A 15561-nucleotide genomic window follows, 5' to 3' on the forward strand; every position below is an offset into this window, starting at 1 on the left:
TGAACATAAGTTTCCTTTTTTTTTAAAGCACTGCTGGAAATGGCTTTGAGCATGGGGTTATTTATTTATATGGGATAGAAATGAAACATTCCCAGAATAGAAGAAGCCTATGACATGGCAGATGGAGGGAGAACTGTGCTAAAGGAATCACCTCTTCCTGAAATCGTCAGATCCTATAGTACTTGCACACTGCAAGCAAATAAAAATGATTATTGAGAAGCAAAACACTAGAAGTAAAAAAATAAAAAATACTTAATTTTATTGTGTTTTAACTTTCAGAAAAAGTAAGCCTGCACAGTCAATCATCTCATACTCAATATTTAGATTCCTACATAACCCTTGCGTCTTTTTAATTCTTAAACAAACTCCACGGAAGAAAAACATTTAGTCTTGTAGTGGATTCCCTCCCCACTGCAAGGGTTAGAGAAGGTAAACCTAACATTTTGTATTCCTGATATGTGCCTGCTGTACCATGTACTTGTATAAAAAAGTATCCTGTTCTCTTTGTATTGCTTCCTTTGTATGAAATCCCTGGTGTTCCTGGCAGTTTCTCTGCTTTCCTATAAAAACTGACCACACTAAGCAAGAGAGCGCAGCATGGTCAGTTCTCTAACTGTGCTGAGAACTCAGCCTGCTCTCCTCCAATATTCAGACTTGTTCTGACACATCCTCCCTGCACGGCCATTCGCTGGGAATATCAGTGTGCTGCTGCCCACCCCTCCCCCAGTTCATATGCAGCTGAAAACCGAGGGAATGTAATCACTTATATAAAAGGGAAAAAAAAAAAAAAAGTACTTATTTTTTTCATATCTATACACAAATGTTTTGCCTTTCCTTTCTATTTTAAACGGAATAGGTTATTTTACAAGGAGAGGGTTTACTATCACTTTAACTGCGCTTTTGCCTAGGGGGAGGAGGATATACTTACCTTATTCCATGCTTCCCGGCATCCAGCACTCTTGGCCACTGTCCGACGTCCTGTGTCATGGGTTGGTCTTCAGCATCTTCTCACACAATGCTGGACTGCTGCATTGTAAAAGATGCTCCATACACTTAAGTGAACCTGTAAGTTTTACAGTATGGACAAAATACAGGTTCACTTTAATAAAGAAAGGTCAATTACTTACAGTGCAATTTGCTATCTCATCAATGATGTTCATTTTTGGACTCTGGAGGACTGCAAGAAATATTTTAAAACAAGTCATTCTGTATGGTTCCTCCAGGTAAGGCTGTCCAGGAACACTGAAACAAAAAAGAGAGAAAAAAAAAGGCAGTTTTGAGTATAAATATATTGGACTAAGTAAAAACATTGAGCATACAATTGCTACAAAAACGTTGCATCTAATATGATGCAAACAGAAGTGCATGTTAACACTTGAAAAAAATAAATATTTTGTGTGGGCATATTTCCCATAATGAATTACTGAAACATGAATTTTATCCACCTAATTTAGAGGTATTCAACCAGGCAAGCTTAAATTCTACAATCTGTAGCACTGAACTACTTTACAGAAACACACGTTAAGAGCAGCAATTTCCCTGTGTATTGACTGTTTCTGTCTGCATGTGATGCATAATTTTCATCGGCTAACAGTCAATTGCAAAACAACCTTGGAAAATGATAAGAGTCGACATTAGATACCATAACTCTGGATGGGAGGTAAAGCCAGTGTAACTTCTTTGCCTAAAATTGTCTTCATCACCTGTTTCTATCCATACACAGTAGGGATCCTTTCCGGAATACAGCGCTAGCTACAAAATTCAATAAAAACCGGCCCATGTATATACAGTCATGGCCGAAATTGTTGGCACCCTTGATATTTTTCCTGAAAATCAAGTATTTCACACAAAAAAGGTATTGCATTAACACATGTTTTGCTATACACATGTTTATTCCCTTTGTATGTATTGGAACAAATATAAAACAGAGGCAGAAAAGCAAATATGACATAATGTCACACAAAACCCCAAAAATGGGCTGGACAAAAGTATTGGCACCCTTAACTTAATATTTGGTTGCACACCCTTTGGAAAACATAACTGAAATCAGTCGCTTCCTATAACCATCAATAAGCTTCTGACACCTCTCACCCGGAATTTTGGACCACTCTTCCTTTGCAAACAGCTCCAGGTCTCTCTTATTGGAAGGACACCTTTTCCCAACAGCAATTTTAAGATCTCTCCACAGGTGTTCAATGGGATTTAGATCTGGGCTCATTGCTGGCCACTTCAGAACTCTCCAGCGCTTCTTTGCCATCCATTTCTGAGTGCTTTTTGACGTATGTTTGGGGTCATTGTCCTGCTGGAAGACCCAGGATCTTGGACGCAAACCCAGCTTTCTGACACTGGGCCCTACAGTGCGACCCAAAATCCTTTGGTAATCCTCAGATTTCATGATGCCTTGCACACAGTCAAGGCACCCAGTGCCAGAGGCAGCAAAACAACCCCAAAACATCATTGAACCTCCACCATATTTTACCGTAGGTACTGTGTTTTGTTCTTTGTAGGCCTCATTCCGTTTTCGGTAAACAGTAGAATGATGTGCTTTACCGAAAAGCTCTATCTTGGTCTCATCTGTCCACAAGACGTTTTCCCAGAAGGCTTTTGGCTTACTCAAGTACATTTTGGCAAACTGTAGTCTTGCTTTTTTATGTCTCTGTGTCAGCAGTGGGGTCCTCCTGGGTCTCCTGCCATAGCGTTTCATTTCATTTAAATGTCGACGGATAGTTCGCGCTGACACTGATGCTCCCTGAGCCTGCAGGACAGCTTGAATGTCTTTGGAACATGTTTGGGGCTGCTTATCCACCATCCGGACTATTCTGCGTTGCAATCTTTCATCAATTTTCCTCATCCGTCCACGACCAGGGAGATTAGCTACAGTGCCATGGGTTGCAAACTTCTTGATAATGTTGCGCACTGTGGACAAAGGCAAATCTAGTTCTCTGGAGATGGACTTGTAACCTTGAGATTGTTGATATTTTGCCACAATTTTGGTTCTCAGGTCCTCAGACAGTTCTCGTCTCCTCTTTCTGTTGTCCATGCTTAGTGTGGCACAGACAGACACACAATGCAAAGGTTAAGTGAACGTCTCTCCTTTTTATCTGCTTTCAGGTGTGATTTCTATATTGCCCACACCTGTTACTTGCCCCAGGTGAGTTTACAGGAGCATCACATGCTTGTAACATTCTTATTTATCCGCAGTTGTGAAAGGGTGCCAATACTTTTGTCCAGCCCATTTTTGGAGGTTTGTGTGACATTATGTCGAATTTGCTTTCTTTCCTCCCTTTTTTTGTTTTGTCCCAATACACACAAAGGGAATAAACATGTGTATAGCAAAACATGTGTTAATGCAATACGTTTCGTGAGAAATACATGATTTGATGGAGAAATATCAAGGGTGCCAACAATTTCGGCCATGACTGTAAAACAGCCAGACGGGAACAGTGCAGGAGCGGGTTGGTGTTCATAAACGGCGCCCGCATTTTCCGCCTGTGCACGCTCCCTGGGAGCATGCGGCACAACGATCTGGTGCCCACCGTGTCCGGAGAACACCGATTGCTGTACGGGACCTCTGTGTGAGGTCCCAATCAGTGATCACTTGAATAGTAGGAACCAAGATGTTACTTCTGACATCATTGCTTACTACTTGTGAAATCTGTGAATGATCACAGAGATCACATGGTACAAGGCTATTCACAACAGCCTTGTACCATGTGACAAGCTGTGACCAATCACAGCTCTCACAGTATTTCTCAATGGCTGCAAGAATGCAGTCAGAGAGAAGGAGAAATGATTGCTTTTACAGCCTTTATGGGTATAAAAGCAATCAGTGTAAAAAAAAAAATATATATATATATATATATATATATCTTCATGACCCCCCAGAAGTAGTGTGACAGTATGTTAGAAAAAAAAAACACCAAAACAAATAATATAAAAAAAAAAAAAAATGTAAAAAATAATTCAGAAAAATTATAAATTTTTGGTTATAAACTAACTTGGGTTATTTTTTTTACTAAAAAAGACAGCTGAATACATTTTGGCCAAGATTTATGAAGAAAGATTATTTATTTGCAAACTTTTATAAGAAAAACACTTTTTTCAAAATTTTTGGACTTTTTCATTTATATAGAAAAAAAAAATCCCAGTGGTGAATAAATACCACCAAAATAAGTTTTATCTGTCTCAACAAAATTGGTAAAAATTCATATGGGTACAGTGTTGCATGACCGCACAATTGTCATTCAAAGTGTGACAGCGCTGAAAGCTGAAAATTTGCCTGGACAGAAAGGGCGTAGAAGTGTCAGGACTTGAAGTGGTTAAAAACCTTCACCACCATACTTGTTTCACAGCGCTGTGAGGTCCTTTTTGCATAATGCAACCATTTGATTGTAGAAAAGTTTATATCAATGACATTCCTAAAGACTTTATATCTCAGAACTGGTGACTCTACGTTGTAAGGGATGCGTTAATAATGAGTTTAAGGTGTTAACCAACTTGAAAGCAGCAGAACACTGTTCTGAATGAAAAAAAAAATTGTTTACGCCTTTGAAATGTTTTAAAGTGGTACTAAACCCACAACAGTAAAATCAGTCTGTATATGCAGTAAAGCGCGCTGGTAAGTCCTCATGCACACTGGACATTTTGATAATGCTGGTAACGTAAGCTGTGTAAAGTCATGTGAGTTTTCCAGCTTTTTAGCTTTTTTAGCGTTTTGCTGCATTTGCATTTTTAGCCTTTTTTTTTTTTTTTTAACCAAAAAAATATTTTTTTTGCTCAAAAAACGCTGGTTTGCGGCGTTTTTCCACATATTTCAGCGTTATAGCATTTTTACAGCTAAAAAAAAACTCCTCTAGAAACCCACTAGTCCTGGGTTTTTTTTCCAGCCAAAAAACGTTGATTACAGTCTATGCGTGCATGGGCACATAGGATAACATGCTTGGGAGGGGGTTTACTAGCTGTAGAAAAAAAAAAAGTCAAAAGCCAAAAAAAGCAGCTGTAAAAATGTCAAGTGTGCATGAGGACTTATACTCACTCTGAGACCTAAGGGGTATAAGTCCACAAAAAGGTTGTTTGATCCTGTCTTCTCTGATCCTCCCCTTCTCCTGTCCCCAATCCATCTGCTGATAGTACAGAGATTTAGGAGTCACTCTGCACATACTCAGTTTAGTGTGTATTGCTACAAAGTTTTGTTTTTTTTCTTTGGGAGGGTGCATGTGATCAGCACAGGGTCAAACAGTACTATCCAGACAGAGGATCAGGGGCTATGCAGCTTCATAGGACAGTCAGAGCAGAATGAAAACTCCTCCTACAAGCTTTTACCAGTGCAAAGATGGACACGGATAGAAGTCACAAGACTGCTATGCACTGCTGATGAGAAAAGGTATTTAGCAGTGTATATTTACTAAAATAATTGCTTTTCCATGTTGTGTGTACTGTGGGATACCAGATACAGCAAATGCAGAGTCATGGGTTCTGTAACACTTTAAACATATTTTATCTTATAGCTTGAGCTTTCAGAGCAATAAATCCAGACCATGATTTTATACTGTACACTGAAGCACAGTGCCGTAACTAAGGTGATCTGGTGTGTCCTTTGGGTTTTGTACACAGAATGTATGAACAATTAACAATTACAGCAATTCTTATGAACCAGTAATAAAAAAGACTAACGCAAAATGCAAAAGATAACACACCAACAATGTAACTAGAAAAGCTACAATTTCTGGGGAAATTGTGTGAAGTGTTCTTGCCTCCACCAGTAGTCTACCACTGGAATGGGCAGAGTAACTGGGTGGAGTGGCTTGAGTAACTGTTGGGTGGTTGGAGTGGCTGGAGTAACTGTGAAAAGGTTGGACTGGGCAGAGTAACTTTATGGAGTGGGCAGAGTAACTGTGTGGAGTGCTTGGAGTGAGTAAAGATAGTAAACATTACACTAACCAATTGATTGATCAAATTTAAAAAGTGCACATGGCAAGCTTGATAGAGTGACAAATGCATTTCAACTTTTAATTATTTATATAGCACATCAAACGGTTGTAGTTTAAAAATTATAAATCCTACACTGAAGAGCTGTGAGAATCACAAGACCCAGGCCTACATTTTGATGCATAGTATGTCTCTGAAATATTAAAAATGAAGGCACAGTCGCAGTTTAGAAATTGCCCTTCAAATTTGAGGTGGCTAGAGTGGAGTTTCAATGAATGTCAATTCATTTTTAGTGGCAGCAGGGATAGCTGAACGTTTTGATATAAGATTTGTGTAGGTGGGCTTGAAAATGAGGGAGTGATGGCAGTTTAGAAATCATGTCCTGATTTTTCAGCTCACACTCTAGCTTTTGTCAGCTCCCACTCTAGTTTTGAACATTCCGCCATTCATTCCTATGGGACCAATTTCACTACAAAAACGCAGATATTTTGTGAACCATTCGGCGAAACTTTCCACAAAGTAATAGCACACCAATCGGGAACAATCCGCACGTTTCGGTATATTACTGTCTATGTAGTGTACAAACTGTGGGAGGAGTTAGGGTGGTAAATTTGGCAATAATAATAAGAATATATATGTGATATAACAGTAAGTGGTCTTGCCATGCAAGAACACTTAATAAATAATTCCAATGTAAACATACAACTATAATAGGATACGGGACACATGACATGGAAAGACATTAAGACACTGTACTTACCAGAGGCATAGATTGGCCATGCAGTGAACTGCAGCCCTCAGTAACTCAGGGTCTTTTTTGCTGGTATCACTAAATTGTACAAGTAGTCCAGTTGGGTCCAACAAACATGGAAGATACTGTTTTAAATTAAAAAAAAAAAAAGAGGCTAAATATAGCAGTTTTTGGGTTAATATTAGAAACTGCTACAATTGTTTGACAGATGTTCACTTATTTACTAAAATTTGGTGCCACTATTTAATTCTGAAAATTTGTCAAAATCTACTGACCAGTCGGATCATATAAAACACAATAATTGACTGTTCATGCCTCTGCAAGCTTTACAATCCATATAGTTAAATAAAAACAGAGTAGATGTATACCCTCCTCCTTTTCTTTGCTCATATGGAGCCATATAAATTTTTAGCTGGGCTAAGTAATTTAAGGATTAAAAAGGTAGTGCTCAGGGGCGGACTGACCATTTGGAAACTCGGGCACTGCCAGAGGGCCCGAGGTCATTAGGGGGCCCGATGAGATGCCCCTGGTACCTTTTTCATAGGCTTTTTTGAGTTTGGGCAAGGACACAGGGGCCCCATGATCCCCTATTGCCCGGGGGCCCCATGAGTTGTCAGTCCACCCCTGCTGTTTTATTCTTATTAGAAAGCAAAGCATGTCCTGCAAATCAACTTATATTAAGTAGGTCCATTAAGGTTTTTTGTTCATCCAGGTCATGGTAAAGCTAACAGTGGTTGCTCACATTCAAATGGACTTGTCATGTAAAGCTGAAGACATTTTACCACCCATCCAAGATGGAAGAACTGAGGAAACCACTTGGACTAGTGGACAAAGTAGAGAAAAGTCTTCAATATTATAGAACGAGCCCAGCTGAATGTGATTAACTACTACTAGCCCCCTTTATTAAAAGTGTATTTGTTGATCATTAGCACTAAAAAAACCGTACTAGGATCATGGCAGCATCATGGTTTAATTGCTTGCTACCCGGGACATTTATATACATACACTGGGCAGCAAGAGGTTAACATGGTAAGCTAACATTTGGCTGGTTGCTATGGGCCCGATTTCCCTTTGTTCTTTTTTTATTTTATTACTAGTTATCCCTATTGCCTCGTAAACAGAATTTGTCAATAAAAACAACAATCCTAGCAGGAAGTACTGCGCTTACCTTCTGGCACTTATGTCCATTGCTGTAAACTAAAGCTGCCAACGCATGCAATATTTCCACATGGGTCCAGGAGCTACATTGTTTCAAAGCAGAAACTGAAAATCCAAGGAGAAAATCCAAATTCTGCTCATCAACAATTACCTGTCACCAAAGGCAAAAATCATCAAAGGTTACTTTGGATCAAAGCATAGAAAGATCTGTAATTATGCTTGTGATAAAGAGGCAGAGTATTAAATTATGCATGTTAGTTGGAGTAGCAGATTGCCATCATCTTACCATCTTTTATTTATTAGGCACATTCTGCATAAAAAAAGCTTTACAAAATAATTAATATGCTGCTCCCTATTTACATAGTAAGACAGTCGTTCTATGAGGTAGTGGAGTGAAACTTTATGAAATATGATAGATTTAGATTACTGTAATATTTACCTTAAACTGCATATCTATACATTACAAAAATATAATAATAATCATATACCAGTCCTTAGATGTTATTTTATTTAGGCTCCCCCCCCCCCCCACCTTTACCCAATGAACCTTCCAGCAACACACTTCCTGTCCTTGGGTGACAATGCTTACTCACCACACTGTATTTTTAGAGGGGCAGTGTTGTCACCCTATGACAAATCCTGACGTGTTATTACACCCAAAAACAAGAAATGAATACACAGTATATTGCCACTTACCTATCCTTAGAGTGATATTAAAGGCAATTTATTTTTAAACAAAACATATTATACATGCCTGCTCTGTGCAATGGTTTTACACAGAGCAGCTCCGATCCTCTTCTTTTCGGGTCCCCTGCACCTGGCTCCTACCTCCTGCCCAGTGCACCCAGCGCAAGCAGGTTACTATGGGGGCACCCAAGCAGGCTCACTCCAGAGCTGTTGCTCTGCATGTCCATTCACACACAGAGCCACGCCTCGGCCCTGCCCCCTCTTTTTACTCATTGGCTGTGATTGACAGCAGCGAGTACCAATGGCCAATGAGGAAGGAGAGTTCCCAGACAGCCAAGGCTCTCGTGCACATCGCTGGATGGAGATGGGGTTCAGGTTTTCAGGGGGGCTGGGGGAAACTGCTGCAGAAAGAAGGTTTTTTTTTACCTTCATGCACAGAAGGCATGAAGGTAAAAAATCTTGATCCTTTACAATCACTTCACCTACGATGGTTACATTAGTTTTCCTTTTTTTTTTTTTTCTTCATTATTTTCACTTTGTGATCTGGCCAAAAACACATTTCCTGTCTTAGGGTGTCTCCACTCTGGATGGAGGAGTAATAGAGACACTTTTGGACAGCAGCAAAGAAAAAAAGCCTAAAAGAAAAAAGGAATGCAGGTACCACATCTAAGAATTGGCAAGCTGCAACATAAATAATTTTTGCTTTTGGGTTTAATACCACTTTAAGAACATCTCTTCCAATCCTAACTCCCACACACTAGGAAGGCGCTCCATACTTTACAGAGATTGCTGGAAAACTGCATGATGGAAACTGCACAATTTCAGCCTGCGTCAGTATGAACCCAGGCTGAAATTGTGCAACTTCACTGGAAGTTGCACGATTTCAAAGCCCCATGTCACTGTGACTTGGATGACATCTGTGTGACTTCATGCACAGTTGTCTATGCAAGTTTCACCTGAATTGCAAAAAAATAGTGCAGGAACCTTTTTTTTATTCAAATTGTTGCGGCACCGCAAAGTTGGGAGTTAAACTGATTTAAACGGTTCCATTTCCGACAAATCGCATTACAAGTTGCACAGGTGTGAACCAGGACTAAAGTTTTTAAAATTGAAATTAACTTATTTGCTTCCATTTTCTTTGCTAAATACACCATTAAAAATTATTTTATATTTGTTCAGTAAGTACAAAATACCTGTTGATCCTGCTGGAAATCTAGCGAGATAACTCCTTTCCTTTCAGAAAAATCTTCTATAGGACACTATACTACAAAATACTGACACAAATGCAGCCATTGATTGCAAAAAAGATTTGTTAATTTGCACACACAAAGTTTTTTTCCTAACAAATTCTTTCAAGATCATGTTCAAAATGAATACACCCCAATGAAAGTCTTAAGAGCAAAGTTAAATTTTACTCATCAAAATCCTAATTAACAAGACTACAACTACAGGTGAGTCTAATTATTCATGAAACAGGTGTCCAGCAGACAGTTGATTATAAAAGGGCATTACTTAAAGGAAACCCCTTCCCATTTCATGCTATCAGCAATGGTACCACATTGGACCGAAATGTCACAAGCCCTGAGAAAGAAAAAATTTCTTTACACAAGAAAGATGAAGGTTACAAAAAGATCAGCAAAGCATTACTTATCAGCCAGAATACTGTAGCAAAAGTGATACAAAAATTTAACAAGGATGGAACTGCAACCATCTCACAGAGATGTCCAGGCCGTCCACGGAAATTAACACTTCTATAGGAGCGTCTTCTAATGAGAAGGGTTGAAGAAAATCACCCTGCAAATTCACTGCAGTTAGCTAAAGATGTAGAAAGCCAAACTAGGGGATTGTTTCCTGTGACACAATATGGCATACACTGAAGAGGAATGGCATGCATGGGTGTCTTCCACGAACGAAGCCTCTCCTAAAAGACCATTCGACAAAAAGTCTGCCTAGAATTTGCCAGAGCCTATTCTGAAAAAGAAGATGACTACTGGGACTATGTACTCTGGAGTGATGAGACTAAGATAAATGTTTTTGATGGCTTCAAAACTGTATGACGTTGCAAAGGTGAGGAGTACAAAGAAAAATGCATGGTGCCTACAGTGAAACATGGTGGTGGCAGTGTCCTTCTGTGGGGCTGCATGAGTGCTGCTGGTGTCGGGAGCTGCATTTCATTGATGGTATCATGAATTCACATGAATTTCTATATTGAAAGAGAAGATGTTACTACTATAACTCCGTACCCTTGGTAGTCGTACACTTTTCCAACGTGACAATGATCCAAAACACACATCTAAAGGCCAGTGTTGCATTTCTGAAGAAGAACAGGGTGAAAGTAATTCAGTGGTCAAGTATGTCTCCTGATCTGAACCGAATCGAACATCTATGGGGCATTCTGAAGAGACAAGTTGAGCATCGCTCTCCATCCAGGATACACGCTCTAAAAGAGGTTGTTCTTGAATAATGGAAAAAGATAAATGTTGCAACAATATGTCGCCAACTTTTTCCTTCCTTGACTAGAAGACTTGGTGTCGTCCTTACAAATCATGGAGGTCATACAAAATACTAGATGTTGTAGTTTTTGTTGTGGGGTGTATTCATTTCTGCATCAATTAATTTGAGTAAAACTGAAGATTTTGAAATCTTAGTTATATTATTAACCTTGCTTTCATGTAGTGAGCTAAACAAATTTTCTATAAAACTCAGTTTTGTCAAAATTTTTGAAATTGTTCTTGTGTTCATTGAGATATTGATTAAAATCTTATGTTTCAAAATGGGTGTACTCATTTATGCTGAGCACTGTATAATAAATATGTAATTTCTCTTCAACGGCTCGCTGATTTAGGAGTCACCAGGTATAATTTTAATACAATTTGCAGGTTTACAAAAAGATTGCTAACAACTTTTGAAATTACAATAACATTTTTAGGCTATAATGAGCTTTATCGATCGGGTTTACAACTACCAATGGTAGGTACTGTATGTGTGCTATTTCAGTATTTGGTGCAAAGTGTTTCTTACCTGCAGTCTGTTAAGCAGATAGTGTATAAGCTGGCAAACTTTGCTCACAAGATGTTCTTGGTTGAGCTGAACAAGATGACAAGCTTGCACGAGTAAGGCACAAACCTCCTGAAAAAGAATTTGATATTAAAGCTGAACTGAATCTGCCTAAATTGTGTCTTCTGTGGTTTCTCCCATCTCTCCCCTCATCAGCATGCTAATGAAATGTTTAAATATAACCTTTGTGTTCATTACATACCGTATATTAGACCCAGTGGCAAAATCACTGGCTCTACAGTGCTTTGAAAAAGTATTCATACCCCTTGAAATTTTGCACATTTTTCATGTTACAACCAAAAATGTAAAAGTATTTTATTGGGATTTTATGTGATAGACCAACACAAAGTGGCACATAATTGTGAAGTGGAAGGAAAATGATAAATGGTTTTCAACATTTTTTTACAAAAATATATCTGGAAAGTGTAGAGTGCATTTGTGATATTCAATTGTGATAAAGGGGAGACTGGTGGAAAAGGTCCACTTTAAGTCCATTTTTAAAATTTTGAATAGTGTACACGGGTGTGCAATTCCTATTGCCCGATGCCCAGGACATGCAGTTCCAGGCACCGGGCAAGAAGTTTTTCTTTATATTTAGCCCTGCTGCAGGCAAGCAGGAATTAGAGCCGACGGTAAACTCTCTTGTAAAAGAAATCCAAGAAGCTAACCAGCCATTGGATTGATTTTACAAGCAATCTCGTCGCACCAGGACACCCAATCGACCATTTGGTGCTTCTGCCGGCTGATCAGACCGGAAACCGCTCTGTCCTCCTCCATGGTATAGGAACAGGAAGCGATGAGCAGACATCACTTACGATTTCCCTGGATGTAAATGGCACCATTTTTAAAAATGGAAAGCATTTGATCACATCGATCTTGTGTGATCAAATGTTTTTAAGGGCGGAGGAGGGGTCTGGGGTCTTACTGACCCCAGATCTCTTGATAAAGAGCACCTGTCACTGCCAATTGCTGCCACAAGTGATAGAGTTAAAGTAATATTAATTTTCATCTTTTTTTAAAGCACCTTGTACACATGGAAACAGCAATCGGCCTGCACATGTGATGCATCACCGAGAATGTCAGATCATGGGCAGAAACACTAGCACTAGACCTCTCTGTAAATTTAAGGTGGCAACCTGTAAAGGGCTTTAATGCGTCACCTGTGGATAGTAAAATTTATATTGTTTGTTTGTTGCCGCTGCACGGGCGTGCACGATTTTAAAGTGTGACATGTTTGGTATCTATTTACTCAGCGTAACATCCTTTATATTTTCTCTAAAATTGTGGCTTAGTATTGGGGTTTTTGCACTAAAAGTCAAAAAAGGTGTATTTTTTCCAAAAAAAAAAATAGCATTTGAAAAACTGCTGCAGTTTTATCAGGAAAAGTAGATTGTCAGAAGGGCCAAGTAGATTGGAATCCTGATTTAGTCCTTGGACAAGTAGTTTTTTAACAAAAAATTCTACACCCCTGAGTGTAGTGAGGGGTTCAAATGAGAGCTGCATTTAGAGGCAAAAAAAGTCCCCTAAATGCTGTATTTCCTCTGCCAGCTTCCACTGCTGTTCCTGTCCCCTAGACCTAACTAAACAGTTAACTCTGGCAGTGTGAGGGGCACCTTCCCTGTAAGGCTTCATTAACACAGCTGTAAAAAAAAAAAAAAAACACATATACAAATTTTTTTAAACCACTTGCCCGCCAGAGGATTTACCCCCCTTCCTGACCAGGCCATTTTTTGCATTACGGCACTGCGTTACTTTAACGGATAATTGCGCGGTTATGCAACGCTGTACCTAAATGAAATTCAGTCCTTTTTCCCACAAATTGAGCTTTCTTTTGGTGGTATTTGATCACCTGTGAGGTTTTTATTTTTTGCACTATAAAAAAAAAAAAACTGACAATTTTGAGAAAAAAAAAACCAATATTTTTGACATTTTGCTATTATACATGTCCAGTAAAAAAATTTAAAAAATCAAATTGTCATAAATTTAAGCCAAAATGTATTCTGCTACATCTTTGCTAAAAAAAAATCCCAATGTTTAAATAATTGGTTTACGTAAAAGGTATAGCGTTTACAAATGGTAGTATGTATACACTGGGATTTTTTTTTTTTAATTATCTATTTTTACTAGTAATGGCGGTGATCAGCGACTTATAGCGGGACTGCGGCGGCCATTCTGACACTGGGGGGAACTGACTTGGTGTCACTGACATCCCCAGTGACACCAATACAGCGATCAGTGCTAATAAAAAGCACTGACACTGTACTACTGGCACTGGGCAGGAAGGGGTTACCATGTGGGGCGATCAAAGGGTTAACTGTGTACGGTTTTACTATATGCTATGTCTGTGTGCTTCACTCTAAGCACACTGTTGTGCATGGCTGTATAGGTACGTATATGTGGGGGGCCTTGAAAAATTTGGAGGGGGGGGTTTATATGCTTGGGTGTAATTTTCATTTTTTTTTTAAAGTCCCCTATGTGATGATTTTTGGTGACAGGTTCTCTTTTTGGAGACATTCAGGGTCTAAAAGACACTGCATGTCTCCCCTGAATGTAATGCACTGCACATCACACTGCATTACATTCTTTCCCAGCCTTGATACTGTCAATGGGGACCCGGAAGAGATGTCACATCACTTCCAGGCCAGGCCAAGAAGGGGAGGGGAGCAGGTGTGGGCAAGCAGAGCCCGGGACAAATTATGTGCGGGCGGGGGGGGCGCTGTGGGAAAGCAATCGGGCAGCACTGCCCGACTGCTTCCACCTGACAAGTGCTTGCCCATAGCAGGGTTAAACGTAAATAAAAACTACCTGCCCGATGCATGGAAGTACATATCCCGGGCGTCGGGCGATATAAAATGAACATTCCTGGGATGTCATGGCTATTTGATTGTTTAGATTTGATTGTTTTGATCAGCTCACAAATTGATCAAATAATAAAATCTAAGCGTATACGTCCACCATAAGGGCTCATTCACACAGGTTGCCAGGGGGAGGAAAAAGCAAGCAGATGAATCACAGTTTTACCACCCACCTAACTGAAGGCCACTTTCACACTGATCCACATTTGTGGTGTGTTTTTTTTATACGACATGCGACTCAAAAACCACACCAAAAACGCAACACGGGTGTGTTTTTGCCACATTTTCCATTGATTTCAATGGGGAGGTGTTTTTGGTGCGTTTTTTTAAAGCACCAAAACTGTACTAATAATGCAGCAAGCAGGAATTTAAAAAACACACCAGACCCGCAACAGATCAGTGTGAAGAGTTCCATAGGAATACATGGTCACATGTTTTTCTTCTGCTTTTTTTTAACACAAAAGCGGAAGAAAGACCACTCAGCAAGGGATCGGTGCAGGGAGGTTTCACGCACCATTCCTGTGTGAACTATGACAAGCTTGGGTTTACACAGGAGCAGTGAGGAAACTGCGTTTTACACAGGAATCACATTCCTGTGCAAATCGAATGCTATCCATTGCGGTGCAAGAAATGCAGCTGCTCAGGGATATACCTATGAGGCTCTGGCAAAAGTTAAATGGCATGCTGTAGATGGTCCTGTGACCCATTCAAGTGAACAGGGATTTGCTGTAATGCACATGGTTGCAGCACGGTGGGTTAGGATTTTAACCCCTTCACGCCTAAGGGTAAAACAAATCTAAATGCCTAAGCACAATTCTGCACCGTTGACATGTGTTAGTAAAACTGTATATATCACCACAACTACATTGTACATCCAGGTGGATTATACCTTGTTTTTTTCAGGACAAATTGGGCTTTCCTTTGGTGGTAAATGGTAATGGATAGCTCCTAATTTTTTTTTTTATTATCAAAGGAAAACTGGCCCAAAATAGTAAAAAAAAAAAAAATAGTTTTTTTTTATTTAGCTGTGCGTTTCTTGTTACGACCATAACCTACCTCCATAGAACAACCCAAATAAATTCTCCAACTCTTGACGATCACAGCGTTACCATATATGTGTATGTT

The 15561-nt window shown here is 39.4% G+C and overlaps 1 protein-coding gene across 1 annotated transcript in view; it reads right to left on the bottom strand.

Annotated features, from left to right (window-relative positions):
* The window catches only part of HEATR6 (HEAT repeat containing 6), a 67891-nt gene that overhangs the window by 49707 nt on the left and 2623 nt on the right, over positions 1 to 15561 (bottom strand). The window contains exons 2-5 of the mRNA XM_089659212.1: positions 11546 to 11653; positions 7848 to 7988; positions 6689 to 6804; positions 1128 to 1242 (exon numbers count right to left, since the gene is read on the bottom strand). Of these exons, the coding sequence (XP_089515338.1) occupies positions 1128 to 1242; positions 6689 to 6804; positions 7848 to 7988; positions 11546 to 11653 (480 nt within the window). The remainder of the gene's footprint in view (positions 1 to 1127; positions 1243 to 6688; positions 6805 to 7847; positions 7989 to 11545; positions 11654 to 15561) is intronic.

This window comes from Staurois parvus, unplaced genomic scaffold, assembly GCF_062004578.1.
Source record: "Staurois parvus isolate SC_StPar_1 unplaced genomic scaffold, SC_StPar_1.0 ptg001134l, whole genome shotgun sequence".
NCBI classification, from domain to species: domain Eukaryota; kingdom Metazoa; phylum Chordata; class Amphibia; order Anura; family Ranidae; genus Staurois; species Staurois parvus.